This window comes from Antechinus flavipes, chromosome 1 (assembly GCF_016432865.1).
Source record: "Antechinus flavipes isolate AdamAnt ecotype Samford, QLD, Australia chromosome 1, AdamAnt_v2, whole genome shotgun sequence".
Lineage (NCBI taxonomy): Eukaryota > Metazoa > Chordata > Mammalia > Dasyuromorphia > Dasyuridae > Antechinus > Antechinus flavipes.
In genome coordinates this window covers 16,187,176-16,199,073 of record NC_067398.1, presented here as the reverse complement: position 1 = coordinate 16,199,073, position 11,898 = coordinate 16,187,176, and the positions used below count along the sequence as shown (strand labels likewise).

The following is an 11,898-nucleotide window of genomic DNA, read 5'->3' as shown; positions in this document are numbered from 1 at the left end:
GGCCCCGGGAGGTTCGTCCGGCCTCCCTGAGCATCAAAAGCCGGGCTTTTTTGCAGGTCGCTTTGACTTCGGGACCGTGACTCGGGTTTTGACTGCAGTACATCCAAACTTTATTTTGGCACGTTACTCAGACTAGGAAAAAAAAGGTGGGGGGGGGGGGGAGAAAAAAGGGAGGGGGACACCGCCCCGCCTTCACAGCTTTGCTTGTAACTTCTTGTAGCCCCTGAGTTTCGACTTCCTTTTTTTCTTCTTCTTCCCAATATCCCGATTTCCTGGCCAAGCCGACTTTCCCCCTTTCCCTAAGGCTCCAAAGGAGAAGCTGTCCAGGGCGCTGGCACGGCCTCGGTGCCCCCTGGCCCGCCACCCTGGGCTGCTGCTGCTGCCTCAGAGCGAGGGTATTGGACGGGGTGGGAAAGCCCCGCTGTGTGGGAGAGAGATCCCTAAATGGGCCTAGCATCCTCAGCTCTTCGAGGGGCTGGCCGCCTTTCCTCCTTTTCTCTTTCCCTTTCCCCTTCCCAACAGGGGGTGAGAAAGTAAGCCACTTGCCCACCTCCTCCTTCCTTCTTCCTCCTTCCTCCTTCCTCCTTCCTCCTCCTCCTCTCTCTCCCTCCTCCTCCTCCTCCTCCTCTTCCATCTCCTCCTCCTCCTCCTCTTCTTCCTCCTCCTCCTCTCTCCTCCTCCTCCTCTCTCCTCCTCCGTCTCCTCCCTCCCCCCTCCAGGTCTCCTCCTTCCCAGCCCCTATCGGCAGAATCAGGAAGCCGGTGACGTCGGCAGGCGCTGACTGGCTGAAGACCGATAGGATCGCAGCCTCGGGCAAATTAAGGTGCAGAAGAGCGTGCGCCGGGGTGCAGTGGCCACCCCCTCCGGGCTTGCAGCCCACACTGCTGCGGACTCTCTCTAGCCTGCTCGCGAGCACCCGAACTCCGCCAAGCCGCAGGGCTCCGCCACACTGACCCTCCGTCTCTGCCCCGGGCTAGCGGGCACTAAGGGACAGGGGCTGCACTACAATCCCCGGGATTTGTGCCCCTGCCGTTTCTCCTCCGTTAGGGCGCCCCCAGGCTCCTCCAGGTCACTCCGCCCGCTCGCCCCTACTTTCCTCCTTCCACCCGGCTCCAAAAAAGCCGGATCGACCCTCATCTCTCACCCTGTGTGGTCTTAGGTCTGCTTAACTGACCTTCAATGCTCCTGAGCTCTGTAGGCTTCCGAGGGGGCAAAGCCAGGAACAGAACCTTGGGGCTTCAGGGAGCTCAGGTCCCGGGCGACTTCTGGTGAGAGCGTTCGGCTTCCGCTCTTGCTCGCCTAGAAACTTTCCCTTGTCTCCCCTTTCTTTGTTCCCCTCTGCTCCGGGGGAAAGCTGGGAGTCCGCTTCGTAGCCTTCCTGCCTGGCTAGGACCGCCGGGTGACAGCATGGAATACACGGCGTCGCCCAAGCCCCAGCTCTCCTCGAGGGCCAACGCGTTCTCCATCGCGGCGCTCATGTCCAGCGGAGGCGGCGCCAAGGACAAGGAGCCTTCCGAGAACACCATCAAACCCCTGGGTGAGTAGGCGACGGCCTGGAGTCCGGGTGGGTGAGGAGGCGATTGGCCGGGAGTCCCGGTGGGTGAGGAGGCTTCGGGCGGGGAGTCCCCGTGGCCGGGAGGCCGGGGCTGGCTCTGCACAACTCTCCGGTCCCCTCCCTTCCCCCGCCTGGGTCCCGCGGGCTTCGCCTCGGTTCTGTGCCCCTGAGCCCAGCGATCGGCCTGCCGGGCTGCGCAGCCTGCTCAAGGCTACTCAGAGGAAGGTCCGGGCCGAGCGAGGGGAAAAGGGGATGAGGAGCTCTGGGGGAAAGCGGCCTCCCGTGCACCCCCAGAGCACCCGGCAGGAACGGCTCCCGTCAGCAATGTCAGGCAGCCCCGACTCCGGGTTCTCTGCCTTGGCCCCGCTCCCTAGTTCTAGGCCATTTGCGAAAAGCAAGAGGGGCTCTGTCTTCTTGATTCTCACCCCCGGGAACTTGACTTTTACCCAAACCGAAGCTGCCAGAGCCGCAGCTCTCCCGCCCCCGCCCCCCGCCTTCCAGTCTGTCCCCAAATAGCTGACCAGAAACATCCCGAACTGTGTGAGAGAGAATCCCTGGGTACGCTACGTCCCTGGGAAGGGCGAGAACAGACCGGGACGAACCAGGGAAATCTAGAGCTCCTCTTCTTGGAAGTGGCCTTCAGCCCGAGCGAGCCACCTCTCTCCCGAGAGTCTTTCGGCTGTTTGCAACCCCTCCCCCTCCGCCGTACAGAACCTAGTAGACTAGGTTCAGAATTAAAAACAAAACGAAAGGACTATTGGGGTTCTTCCCCCCCACCCCCTTGCTTCGTCAGGATGTCCCCCCGCGGCCCCGATCTCGGCTCCGCACGGAAGCTTTGCTCTTATCAGACGAACTCGCCTCAGAACTGCCCTCATTTTCCGTCGCGCTTGGTGAAAACATTAACCAGTAACCGTTTTCGAAATTCCTCCCCTTTTAGTGACTGTTTATTTGGAAATCTTGGCCATTTAGAGCAAACCTTAGGCCCACCGCAGCAAAGAGCGGGGAAGTTTCTTCTTTCCCGAGTGAGTGTGAGAAAGCGTTAGCTCGGGAGGCAGGGCCAAAATGCGGGAGCTTCCAGGTGGAGGAGAAGGGAACGTCTTCAGGAAGAAGTGTCCTCGACGTTCTAGATCGAAATCACTTTAATACGACGTCATAATTAATAGAGGGCAGGCAGGACGTAGAAGCAGATTTTCTTCTTTCCATATTTTTAAATGTCTTTCTGTGTGTTTTACTTTCTTCCTTCTCTTTTTCTCTTTCTCTTTTTCCTTTTGGTTTTCTTTCTTTCGTTTCCCAAGCATCTCAATTTACTAGAAACGAGAGAGGGAGACATACAAACGTATACATGCATATATGTGGAGAGAGAATGAGAATGACATCCTTAATAATTGGGGATCTGGCTGACAGGTCACAGAATTTCTGCTGTAGGTTGTTGGGAAACTTCCTTGGAGTTTCCCAAATCTACCAGCAGAAAAAAATAAAAATTATGTGACTAAGGGGATAATTTGAAAATCACTGAAACCATTTTCGAATGTCTTTCAACGCTGTCACCCACTGTGCTTCTTAAAGATGTGTTTAGTTTCAGGAGAGTCCCTGGGAGGTCTTTTTTATTTGTGTAAGGTTCTCTCTTATTTTTGGTAGGAGCCCCCCAAAGAGAGAACCCGCTGTGCTCCAGTGCTATTGCAGACTCTCTCCAGATAGCAGGTTCTCTGCTTGTCCCATCAGTCTCTACATTGCATTGGTTAATTTTTTTTTTTCTGATTTCAACTCATAGACTAGCTCTCTCTGTCTCTCTCTGTCTCTGTCTCAGTCTCTGTCTCTCTGTCTCTCTCTCTCTGTCTCTCTCTCTTTCTCTCTCTCTCCGTTCCTCTTTTTTTCCTCTCTCTTCTCTCTCTTCTCTCTCTTCTCTTCTCTTCTCTTCTCTTCTCTCTCTTCTCTTCTCTTCTCTTCTCTTCCTCTTCTCTTCTCTTCTCTTCTCTTCTCTTCTCTTCTCTTCTCTTCTCTTCCCTTCCCTTCCCTTCTCCTGAATTAAGGAATTATAAAAAAAGAAATACAAAAAGATAGAGAAAGAAGGAAGAAACAGAAAGAGAGAAAGATGATGGAAAAAAATCACATACCCAGGGAGGGCAAGAGAGCTGATTCACATAGGAATGGGGGTTAATACAAAGCCAGAGTTTTGAAATAAGGATCCCAAGAAAGAACTATTAAAATCCTCCAAGTGCCCTTAAACCGGCTAATTATTTACATAGCATTTATCTGTCCAGAGGCATCAAGGACTAAATAGTAAGAAGTTTTTTAAGGAACCCTAAAATAGACATGAGAAAGGGGCCTGCTCCAGCGGTATCCCAGTTCCTTCTTTTCTCTAGTACTCTTTATCTCCCACTAGAGAGAAAGCAACTCCAGCTGCATTTTTTAACTTCCCAATACCTCAGGTTTAGAAAGGTTGTTGGATTTGTGTTTGGGGCAGTTTCCTATTCCCTGTAGGTAAAAATATCCTATCTTTGAATAAAGTCTGCCCTTGGGCTCTGGCCTCCCTTAGGTCAGTGAAGCCCACTATGGAGTACTATACTAGGGAACTCAGCTGGGATTTCTCTGGGAGATTTTTCAACAACCCCCCCTACCCTTAAAGTTTGGGGGTTAAGGGGGAAGAATCTTGCCCTTTTCCCTCCTTTTAAAAGTGAAAGTCAATCCCCCCCCCAATAGATTTCTCTGGCTTCTCTGCACTTTAATTATTCTTAGGAATTGTTACATAATATCAAAGAGAAGAATCAGGTTGGCTGGGCTTTCGGACAAAATGGGGGCTAACCTTAGCATTTCTTTCCCAGGCTTATTGTGAGGAGGTGCATCGGGCTCAGAGTACTCTACCTGGCCTCAGAAAGCCCTAAATACAATTCTGGCCGCATACACTTAACTATATTATTATGGGAAAGTCACTTAACCTCTATTTGCCTTGATTTCCTCATCCATAAAATGAAGATAACCATAGCACCAAATCTCCCAGATTTTTGTAAGGATAAATAAGATACTTTTCAATGCACTTTGCAAGCATTAAAGCACCGCATAAACGTTAGCTCTCATTATAATATGGTCAATACGATATAATTTACTATATCCTAAGACGATAACATAGGATGCTCTTTTATAGTTTATACAACCCGATATACTATAACGTCGCAGAAGAGTTGCCGGTATTCTTTAGAAGGATAAGGTTTCACACCGGGAGCACCCCGTCTCGATTAAGTTACAGGTGCAGCTCCCAAAGCCCACAGTCTTTAGTTATAGATTTACATAATACTGAAATGAAATACATCTCTGTGGGGTTATTATAAATAGCGTAAATAGGCGAGACCGATATTACAAATGTATCTCTAGAACATGTACGGATCCCGAATACTGCCAATTCTAGCCTTATCTAGCCCTTTCAGGAACGCAAAGCGCTATACTTGTATCATTGTGTACTCCGCTGTATCCTTTTGTTACATTACGTCTCATTTGACAGCACGTTTTGTTACACTACGTCAGATTTTGACTATGTTATACATCGGTCTTTGCGTATACAAATCCAGACTTATATTTATAACGTAGATGCAACATTATAAAACAACAGCTTTTTTTTTAGCAAAAGCGCATTCTATAGAAGGCGGCGATCTCTTTATTTGGCAGCAAGGTTGTACCATAAATCTTGTGGAGCCATCCCTCTGTTACTGACCCTGCGGGAGGGCCCTGGGGGAGAGCTGTTTGGAGATTGCTTTCACATTGCAAGCTCAAGTAGTTGCTTTTTTAAGGAGCGGAAGATAATGGAGACAATTAGGCAGGTCCCCCTGTGTTCTGTCAAAGTGACTGGCGCGTTCGAGGGCCCTCCCTGTCAGCCGGTCCAAGGCCCCTTCCTGCTCGGCCCTTATCCTGAGCGGGCGGGCGGGCGCCGGGGAGAGAGCGAGCTCTGCCCACCCCCCTCCCCCGGCCCCCTGGGCACCCGCGATTCCGCAGGGTTGCGCTGCGCCAGCCGGACTCTTGGATCGCGACCCGCTTAGTTTGACTTCGGCCGCCATTCCCCCGGCAGAGAGAGGGCTGGAAGGTCTATACGGACGGGACCCTCTCGGGATGCGGGGAATGGTGGTTTAGGGCTCTCCTTCCGTTTCTGATAGTTAGGAGAAGCTGGCACGGGGAAGGGCGAGGGGGAAGCCACTCTGAGGGTGGGAATAAAGAGGCCCAGGGGCGGGGACTGGCCGCCGAGCCCCCAAGTCTTGCTCTCAACTCGCCTCGGGCCGGAAACACTATCAGCTCCCCGTGGCCCCTACTCTCCCCTCGCCTCTCCCCCTCCCCGCCCCCCGCCCCCCGCTAGTGCCCTGTGTCCCAGACAGGCCCTGTGTCTGGGAGAGCGTTCCAGCAGAGCCCGCGCCTGCCCTCCGCGAGGTCTGAGGGACAGCCTCTTTGCCCTTGGCCCCCGCACTTCTCAGATTGCGGGCTGGCCCTTCGGGCCTCCATCTTCTCAGCCGTTGCCTCGGGCCCTCAGACTCTCCCAATTCACCCACTTGTCTTTGCGTTAGAACAATTCGTGGAGAAGACTTCCTGCGCGCAGCCCCTCGGCGACCTCCCGGGCCTCGACTCTCACGGCGACTTCGGCGGCAGCCTGGGAGGGGGCGGCGGCTGCAGCCCGTCCTCGCTGTGCACGGAGCCCCTCATCCCCACCACTCCCATCGTCCCCAGCGAGGAGATGGCCAAGATCGCTTGCAGTCTGGAGACCAAGGAGCTCTGGGATAAATTCCACGAGCTGGGCACCGAGATGATCATCACCAAGTCGGGCAGGTATTTGGGAACCTGGGCTGGGGGAGGGGAAGGGCCGCAGCCCCGGAGGGCGAGGCGGGGAATGGAGTGTCGCCTCCGAGGGCCACAGGAAGGGACCCCGGGGCCCGCTAGTCCAACCCCCTCATGCGACAGCTCAGGAAACTAAAGGCCTCGAGCCTTGCTCCAGAGAGGTCACTCGGCATAGGCTTCTAGAACAGTTGGAAGGTCTCCGAGAGACCATCGAGTGCAACTCTCATTTACGGAGGAGGAAACTGAGGCTGTCACTTGCTCGGGGTCATACTAGTAGACAAAGTCCTTGGGGCAAAGCAAGAAAAACTCTGTTCCCCTAACGGTGCTTTGGGAATGATCTAAAGCGGCCTTGATGTCAGTCTCCCTTCTCTCGAGGCCGGAGGGAGGGGAGAAGTCAGGAATCGCTGAGTGTGGGGATCCTCTCCCCGGAGGGAGGTGCTGGGGGACGCCCACGCCATTCCCGGGGCTCCGTTCCCGCGTTCTAGGACCCCACCTCGAGGCCCGGCGGCCTCCTGGCCCCCGGCAATTCGACCTCGGGGTGCGATTGGGCCCGGTGCAGAAAAGGGAGAATCTTGGTTTACCAGGGGAAGGGCTGGGAGCCGGAAGCTCCAAATCCAGGGAGACCCCAGGCTGGGAGCGAGCCCGGGCCGCCTTAAAAAAAAACCAAAACAAAACCAAAACACACAGACTCTGGGCAGAGGGCAGCCGGAGCTGGCTTGAGACGGGGATTTATCCGGTTGATCACGGTCGCCGCCAGACTGGAATTTCCTCAGTCGGAATGGCCCAGACCCCTTGGGAACTGGGAGCTCAGGGCTTCCCTGCTTCGCCTTCCTAGTTTGCAGACTATCCCCGGACTTAAATTTAAAAAAAGTGGAAAACCAATAAAAGTAATTCCGGAGGCGGGGAACCTGCAGAGACCTTTGTCACGGCGGTCACTGTAACAAGAATCCCAGATTGCGAGTTATAAGGCCACCTAGTGTAGCCCCCTTTTTGCCGAGAACGACTCTGTGGCCCAGAGAGGTCAATGGCTAGATCAGGTTCCTACGCGTAGTACTTGGCAGGGCGAGGTTCGAATCACGCTGTTTTTTATTCAGACTCCAAAGAGCTGTTGTCCCCGAATTAGACTCGGGAGGAGTCTCTAAAAATTTCGGACCCAAGGGTACTTAATATTCCAAGGGGACCGTGAATTTGGCCGGGGGAAAATACAGCTCTATTTTTATGAACTTTGGCTTCTTTTGTCTCTTTTTGGATTTTATTTTATGCATAAAAAAAGAAAGAAACAACTATTATCCAGAAAAAGGCTCCATAACTTTCTCCAGACTTCCAAAGGAATCCATGACACTAAAAAAGGTGAATCCTTCATCGAATCCTCTTTTACTGAGGAAACTGAGGCAAGTTTTTAGGAGGCAGCAGTCAACAAGCACTGGGCTAAACTATAGGGAAAATCACGTGGCCCAGCTCAGAGCTAGTGATGAGCTGAAACGAGACTCGAACCCAGATTTCGATCCTGGCACGCCTCGCTGATTCCAAATCGTGTTTTGTTTTGTTTTGTTTCGAAAATCCTGAGCAGAACAGCTGCTCAGGTCCCGGGTGAGAGGATTAGGCAAAGGGGGTGGCGGGAGCTGGTTGGGGAGAGATGTGGAGGAATTCAGAAACCACAGATTTCCAGGCTCCGCTGAGTGCATTTGGCGGACCCGATGGAAGACCAGCCGCTTCCATTCCCCAGTGACCCCAAGCTCGAACGCCATCACTCTGCCTTTCGTCTAAGGTTCAGCCGGTAGAATCAAACTGTGTGTGACTGCCTTCACTCCCAAGGCCGAGTGCACAGGACAGAAAGGGAGACTTTGCTCTGTTCTCTCCCGCTCCCTCGCTCTCCTCCTGTCTCTGTCTCTGTCTCTCTGTCTCTGCCTCTTTCTCCCTTTCTCCCCGCCCTCCCTTTCCCGCCTCCTTTTCTCTCTGTCTCTGTCTCTCTCTGTCTCTGTATCTCTCTGTCTCTGTCTCTTTCTCCCTTTCTCCCCCCCTTTTCTCTCTGTCTCTGTCTCTCTATCTCTCTGTCTCTTTCTCCCTTTCTTACCCCCCTCCCCCCTTCCCGCCTCCCTTTCTCTCTATCTCTGTCTCTCTCTGTATCTCTCTATCTCTGTCTCTTTCTCCCTTTCTCCCCGCCCTCCCCCTTTCCCGCCTCCTTTTCTCTCTGTCTCTCTCTGTCTCTCTATCTCTCTATCTCTTTCTCCCTTTCTTACCCCCCCTTCCCGCCTCCTTTTCTCTGTCTCTCTCTGTCTCTGTATCTCTCTATCTCTGTCTCTTTCTCCCTTTCTCCCCCCCTTTTCTCTCTGTCTCTCTATCTCTCTGTCTCTTTCTCCCTTTCTTACCCCCCCCCCCCCTTTTCTCTCTGTCTCTGCCTCTCTCTCCTACCCCTCCTCTGCCTCCTTTTCTCTCTCTCTGGCTCCAGCCCTCTCTGGCCTCGCGTGCGTGTCTGCCCCGGTGCCTTGCCTTAGGTGGGGCACTGCAGAGAGATAGTCCAGGGCCAGAGCTGTATGACGGACTCCCCGGGTTTTGTCCTCGGACCTTCCAGTAGGAGGCCGGAACCGGCTGAAATCATTATCCTGAAAGCCGAGTCCGAGCCTCGCAGACGGCCCAAGCTCCTTGTCCGCTGGCCTCCACCTGGGGTCCAAATGCTTACTTTAGCGGCTGCCCCTAAAGAGTATCATCAAAGCATTCTGGGAAATCTGCGCCGGTTCTCCAACGCTATCCGCTGAGGCCCTGGAGCTCAGCGGGGGCGACGTGAGGCGATTTTAACTAAGAAAACTTGGCCTTAGCAGGAAGGAGAGCCAGCGTGGAGCCAGGAAGTCCTGGATTCCAGTTTTGCCCCTGATACATTCGGACTAACCCAGCTTGAGTCAGTTAAGGCGCTCGGCTCCCATAACTCCCTGAGGCGCTTTTATTCCTCCAGATGAGCTACCTATCAGCGCTGGCAAAGGCCGTTTCCACGCCTGGAGTTCCCCCACCTCGATGAAATAAAAGCCCCTCCCCCCGCCCCCCCAAAAATAACCCACGGCGGCACTCGTAGTATCCAAACGCTGGGGAGGGCGGGAAAGGGCCGAGCGTTCTTGTTCTGTGCATCGATGTAGGGACTGGAGAAACCCACTTAGAAGGAAAGTGCTCGGTTAGTCGGAAGCGACTTAACCTCGGGCAGTCTCAGTTTCCCCCTCCGTAGAGTGCGGACGCTGCCACCTGTGGCCCCTCCCCTGCCGTCGGGATCCAGGGGGATCAAAGGGCCCAAGCGCTCGGGAAATGGCAGCGGTCATTGCCACCAACCCGCCCGCGGAAGGGGACAGGACAGGGGAAGGCGGGGAACCTCGGCAGGGGGAGAGTGCGGGGCGACCTCCGGGGAGCTTTGCCTTTGCAGGCGGGCGGGAGGGAAAAGAAACGGAGCTGGAGCCGCTAGAAGTCCCCGGATAATCGTCTCCACCGCGAAAGCGGCTAGTTAAGTTCGCGGTCACCCTTTGAGCCCCAGTTTGGTATTGGTGTGTAGCCCCACGCTTTCTGTCCTCCGGTTTAAGGCGGATGTTCCCCACCATTCGGGTGTCGTTTTCCGGGGTGGACCCCGAAGCCAAGTACATCGTTCTGATGGACATCGTGCCAGTGGACAACAAGAGATACAGATACGCCTACCATCGCTCGTCCTGGCTGGTGGCCGGCAAGGCCGACCCGCCCCTTCCGGCAAGGTTGGTGCTTTTCTTTCTTTCTTTTTTTGGCTGGGGCAATTGGGGTTAAGTGACTCGCCCAGGGTCACACGGCCAGGACGTGTTAAGTGACCGGGGTCACATTAGAACTCAGGTCCTCCTGACTGCAGGGCCGGCGCTCTCTCCCCTGCACGCTCTAGCTGCCAGTTTGTGCCTTCCGATGCCGGATTTCTCATGGGAGAAATATTTACTTGCAACCCCTCCCTCCTCCCCCCCTTCGCTATCTGCAGAATTCCTCCGGGCTGCGCGGAGACTTCTGCGCGGGGATTTAAAGCAGTCTGGTTTTAAACCCGCTGCTGCGGACTCTGGGAGAAAAGCCCTCAGGCCAACGCGGAGGGTTAATCCCGGGAGAGGATGTTTACAAACAGAAAGCAGCACCCTTCCCTTGGACCCTTGCTCTGTCCCTCCCCCACCCAACCTCTGTATCTTCTGGAATTCGCCACATTAAAATTCGGGGGCCGCTGAAGCCGGAAAAGCTGTCCCTCCTCAGCTGCGGTTTCACGGACTGTAAAGGATGGTCGCTGCTAGTGTGGTCCGTGGCAATTGTTTTTCATTTTAAGCGGTTAGATTTATTATTATTATCACTATTGTAACAGCAATCTTTATTAAAATGATATAAATATGCATATAAAACAGATTTTTATTAAGCACCTACTAAGTGCCAGGCGAGAGAAGTTAGGCGATGAAATAGAAGAATGGTTCTCAAGTCGGGAAGCTGCTTCTTCTTGAGTTGAAATCTGACCTCGGACAGTAGCTGTTGGACTCTGGGCAACTCTTTTTGCCTCAGTTTCCTCATGGGTAAAATGAGCTGGAAAAGGAAATGGCAAATCACTCCTGTCTCTTTGCCCAGAAAACCCCGAATGGGGTCATAAAAAGTCAAACACTGTGCTAATCACTCATTATTATTATTATTATTATTTTCATAATCATCTACTTAATCATAGAGAAATGATGGCTTGAGTGTGTGTGGGGAGGATGGGCTAAGAATATGATTTACCTCATTAGTTATGGTGCTTTTTTAGATATCCAATTTTATCATCCCTGTAGAGAACTCCCTTCACAATAGAGGCCGGGGAAGCAGGGTCTGCTTGGGTTCTAATGTTCCAAGTCTAGCTCTCCATCCACCCTATTGTTCTACATTATTTGGAAACAAGCAGCCCACGGATCTTTTTTTTCCTGTGGCATCTATTCCAAATAAAGTTTTTAGGGTACAGTGTATCCTCTTGTTTACTATTCCTGTTTTTTGTTTTTTTTTTAATATTGTTGTTTGTTTTCTATTCCAAAGCACCAAAGGTGGGGAGTGGTCTAATGAGTAGGAAAATGTGCTTCATTTAAAGGAAAAGGAATAATAATAACCACAAGCAGCATTTCTAGAAGGCTTTATTGTTTTCAAAATACTACAAATAGCATCCAATTTTACCTACTAAACAATTCTGAGAGGTAGAATCTATTATTATTCCCATTTTACAGATCAGGAAACTGAAACAGAGCTTGTGACTAGAGTATGACCTCTCTCCACAAGCTATATTGTGTTCATTTCGTCTAAATTTTGTCTATATTTAACCTAGGTATATATTGCTTCTACTCATAGTATACTGTCTTCTGGAGGACAAGGACTATTCCAATTTTGTCCTTGTATTCCCAGGATCTACTACAGTGCTTGGTTTATAACAGCTGTTTAATAAATGTTGGGTTGGACTGGAAGCTGAATGTTACAGAGGTCAAGCGTTTGGTTAAATTTAAACAAAACACCGAGAATTAATTTTATTCTGAATATTATGCCAAAAG

The 11,898-nt window shown here is 52.3% G+C and overlaps 1 protein-coding gene across 1 annotated transcript in view; it reads left to right on the top strand.

Annotated features, from left to right (window-relative positions):
- The first annotated feature begins 1,292 nt into the window (after nucleotides 1-1,292).
- Nucleotides 1,293-11,898, top strand: part of TBX20 (T-box transcription factor 20) — a 76,306-nt gene continuing 65,700 nt past the window's right edge. The window contains exons 1-3 of the mRNA XM_051970314.1: nucleotides 1,293-1,537; nucleotides 6,100-6,358; nucleotides 9,928-10,092. Coding sequence (XP_051826274.1) covers nucleotides 1,408-1,537; nucleotides 6,100-6,358; nucleotides 9,928-10,092 — 554 coding nt within the window. The 5' untranslated portion in view covers nucleotides 1,293-1,407. The remainder of the gene's footprint in view (nucleotides 1,538-6,099; nucleotides 6,359-9,927; nucleotides 10,093-11,898) is intronic.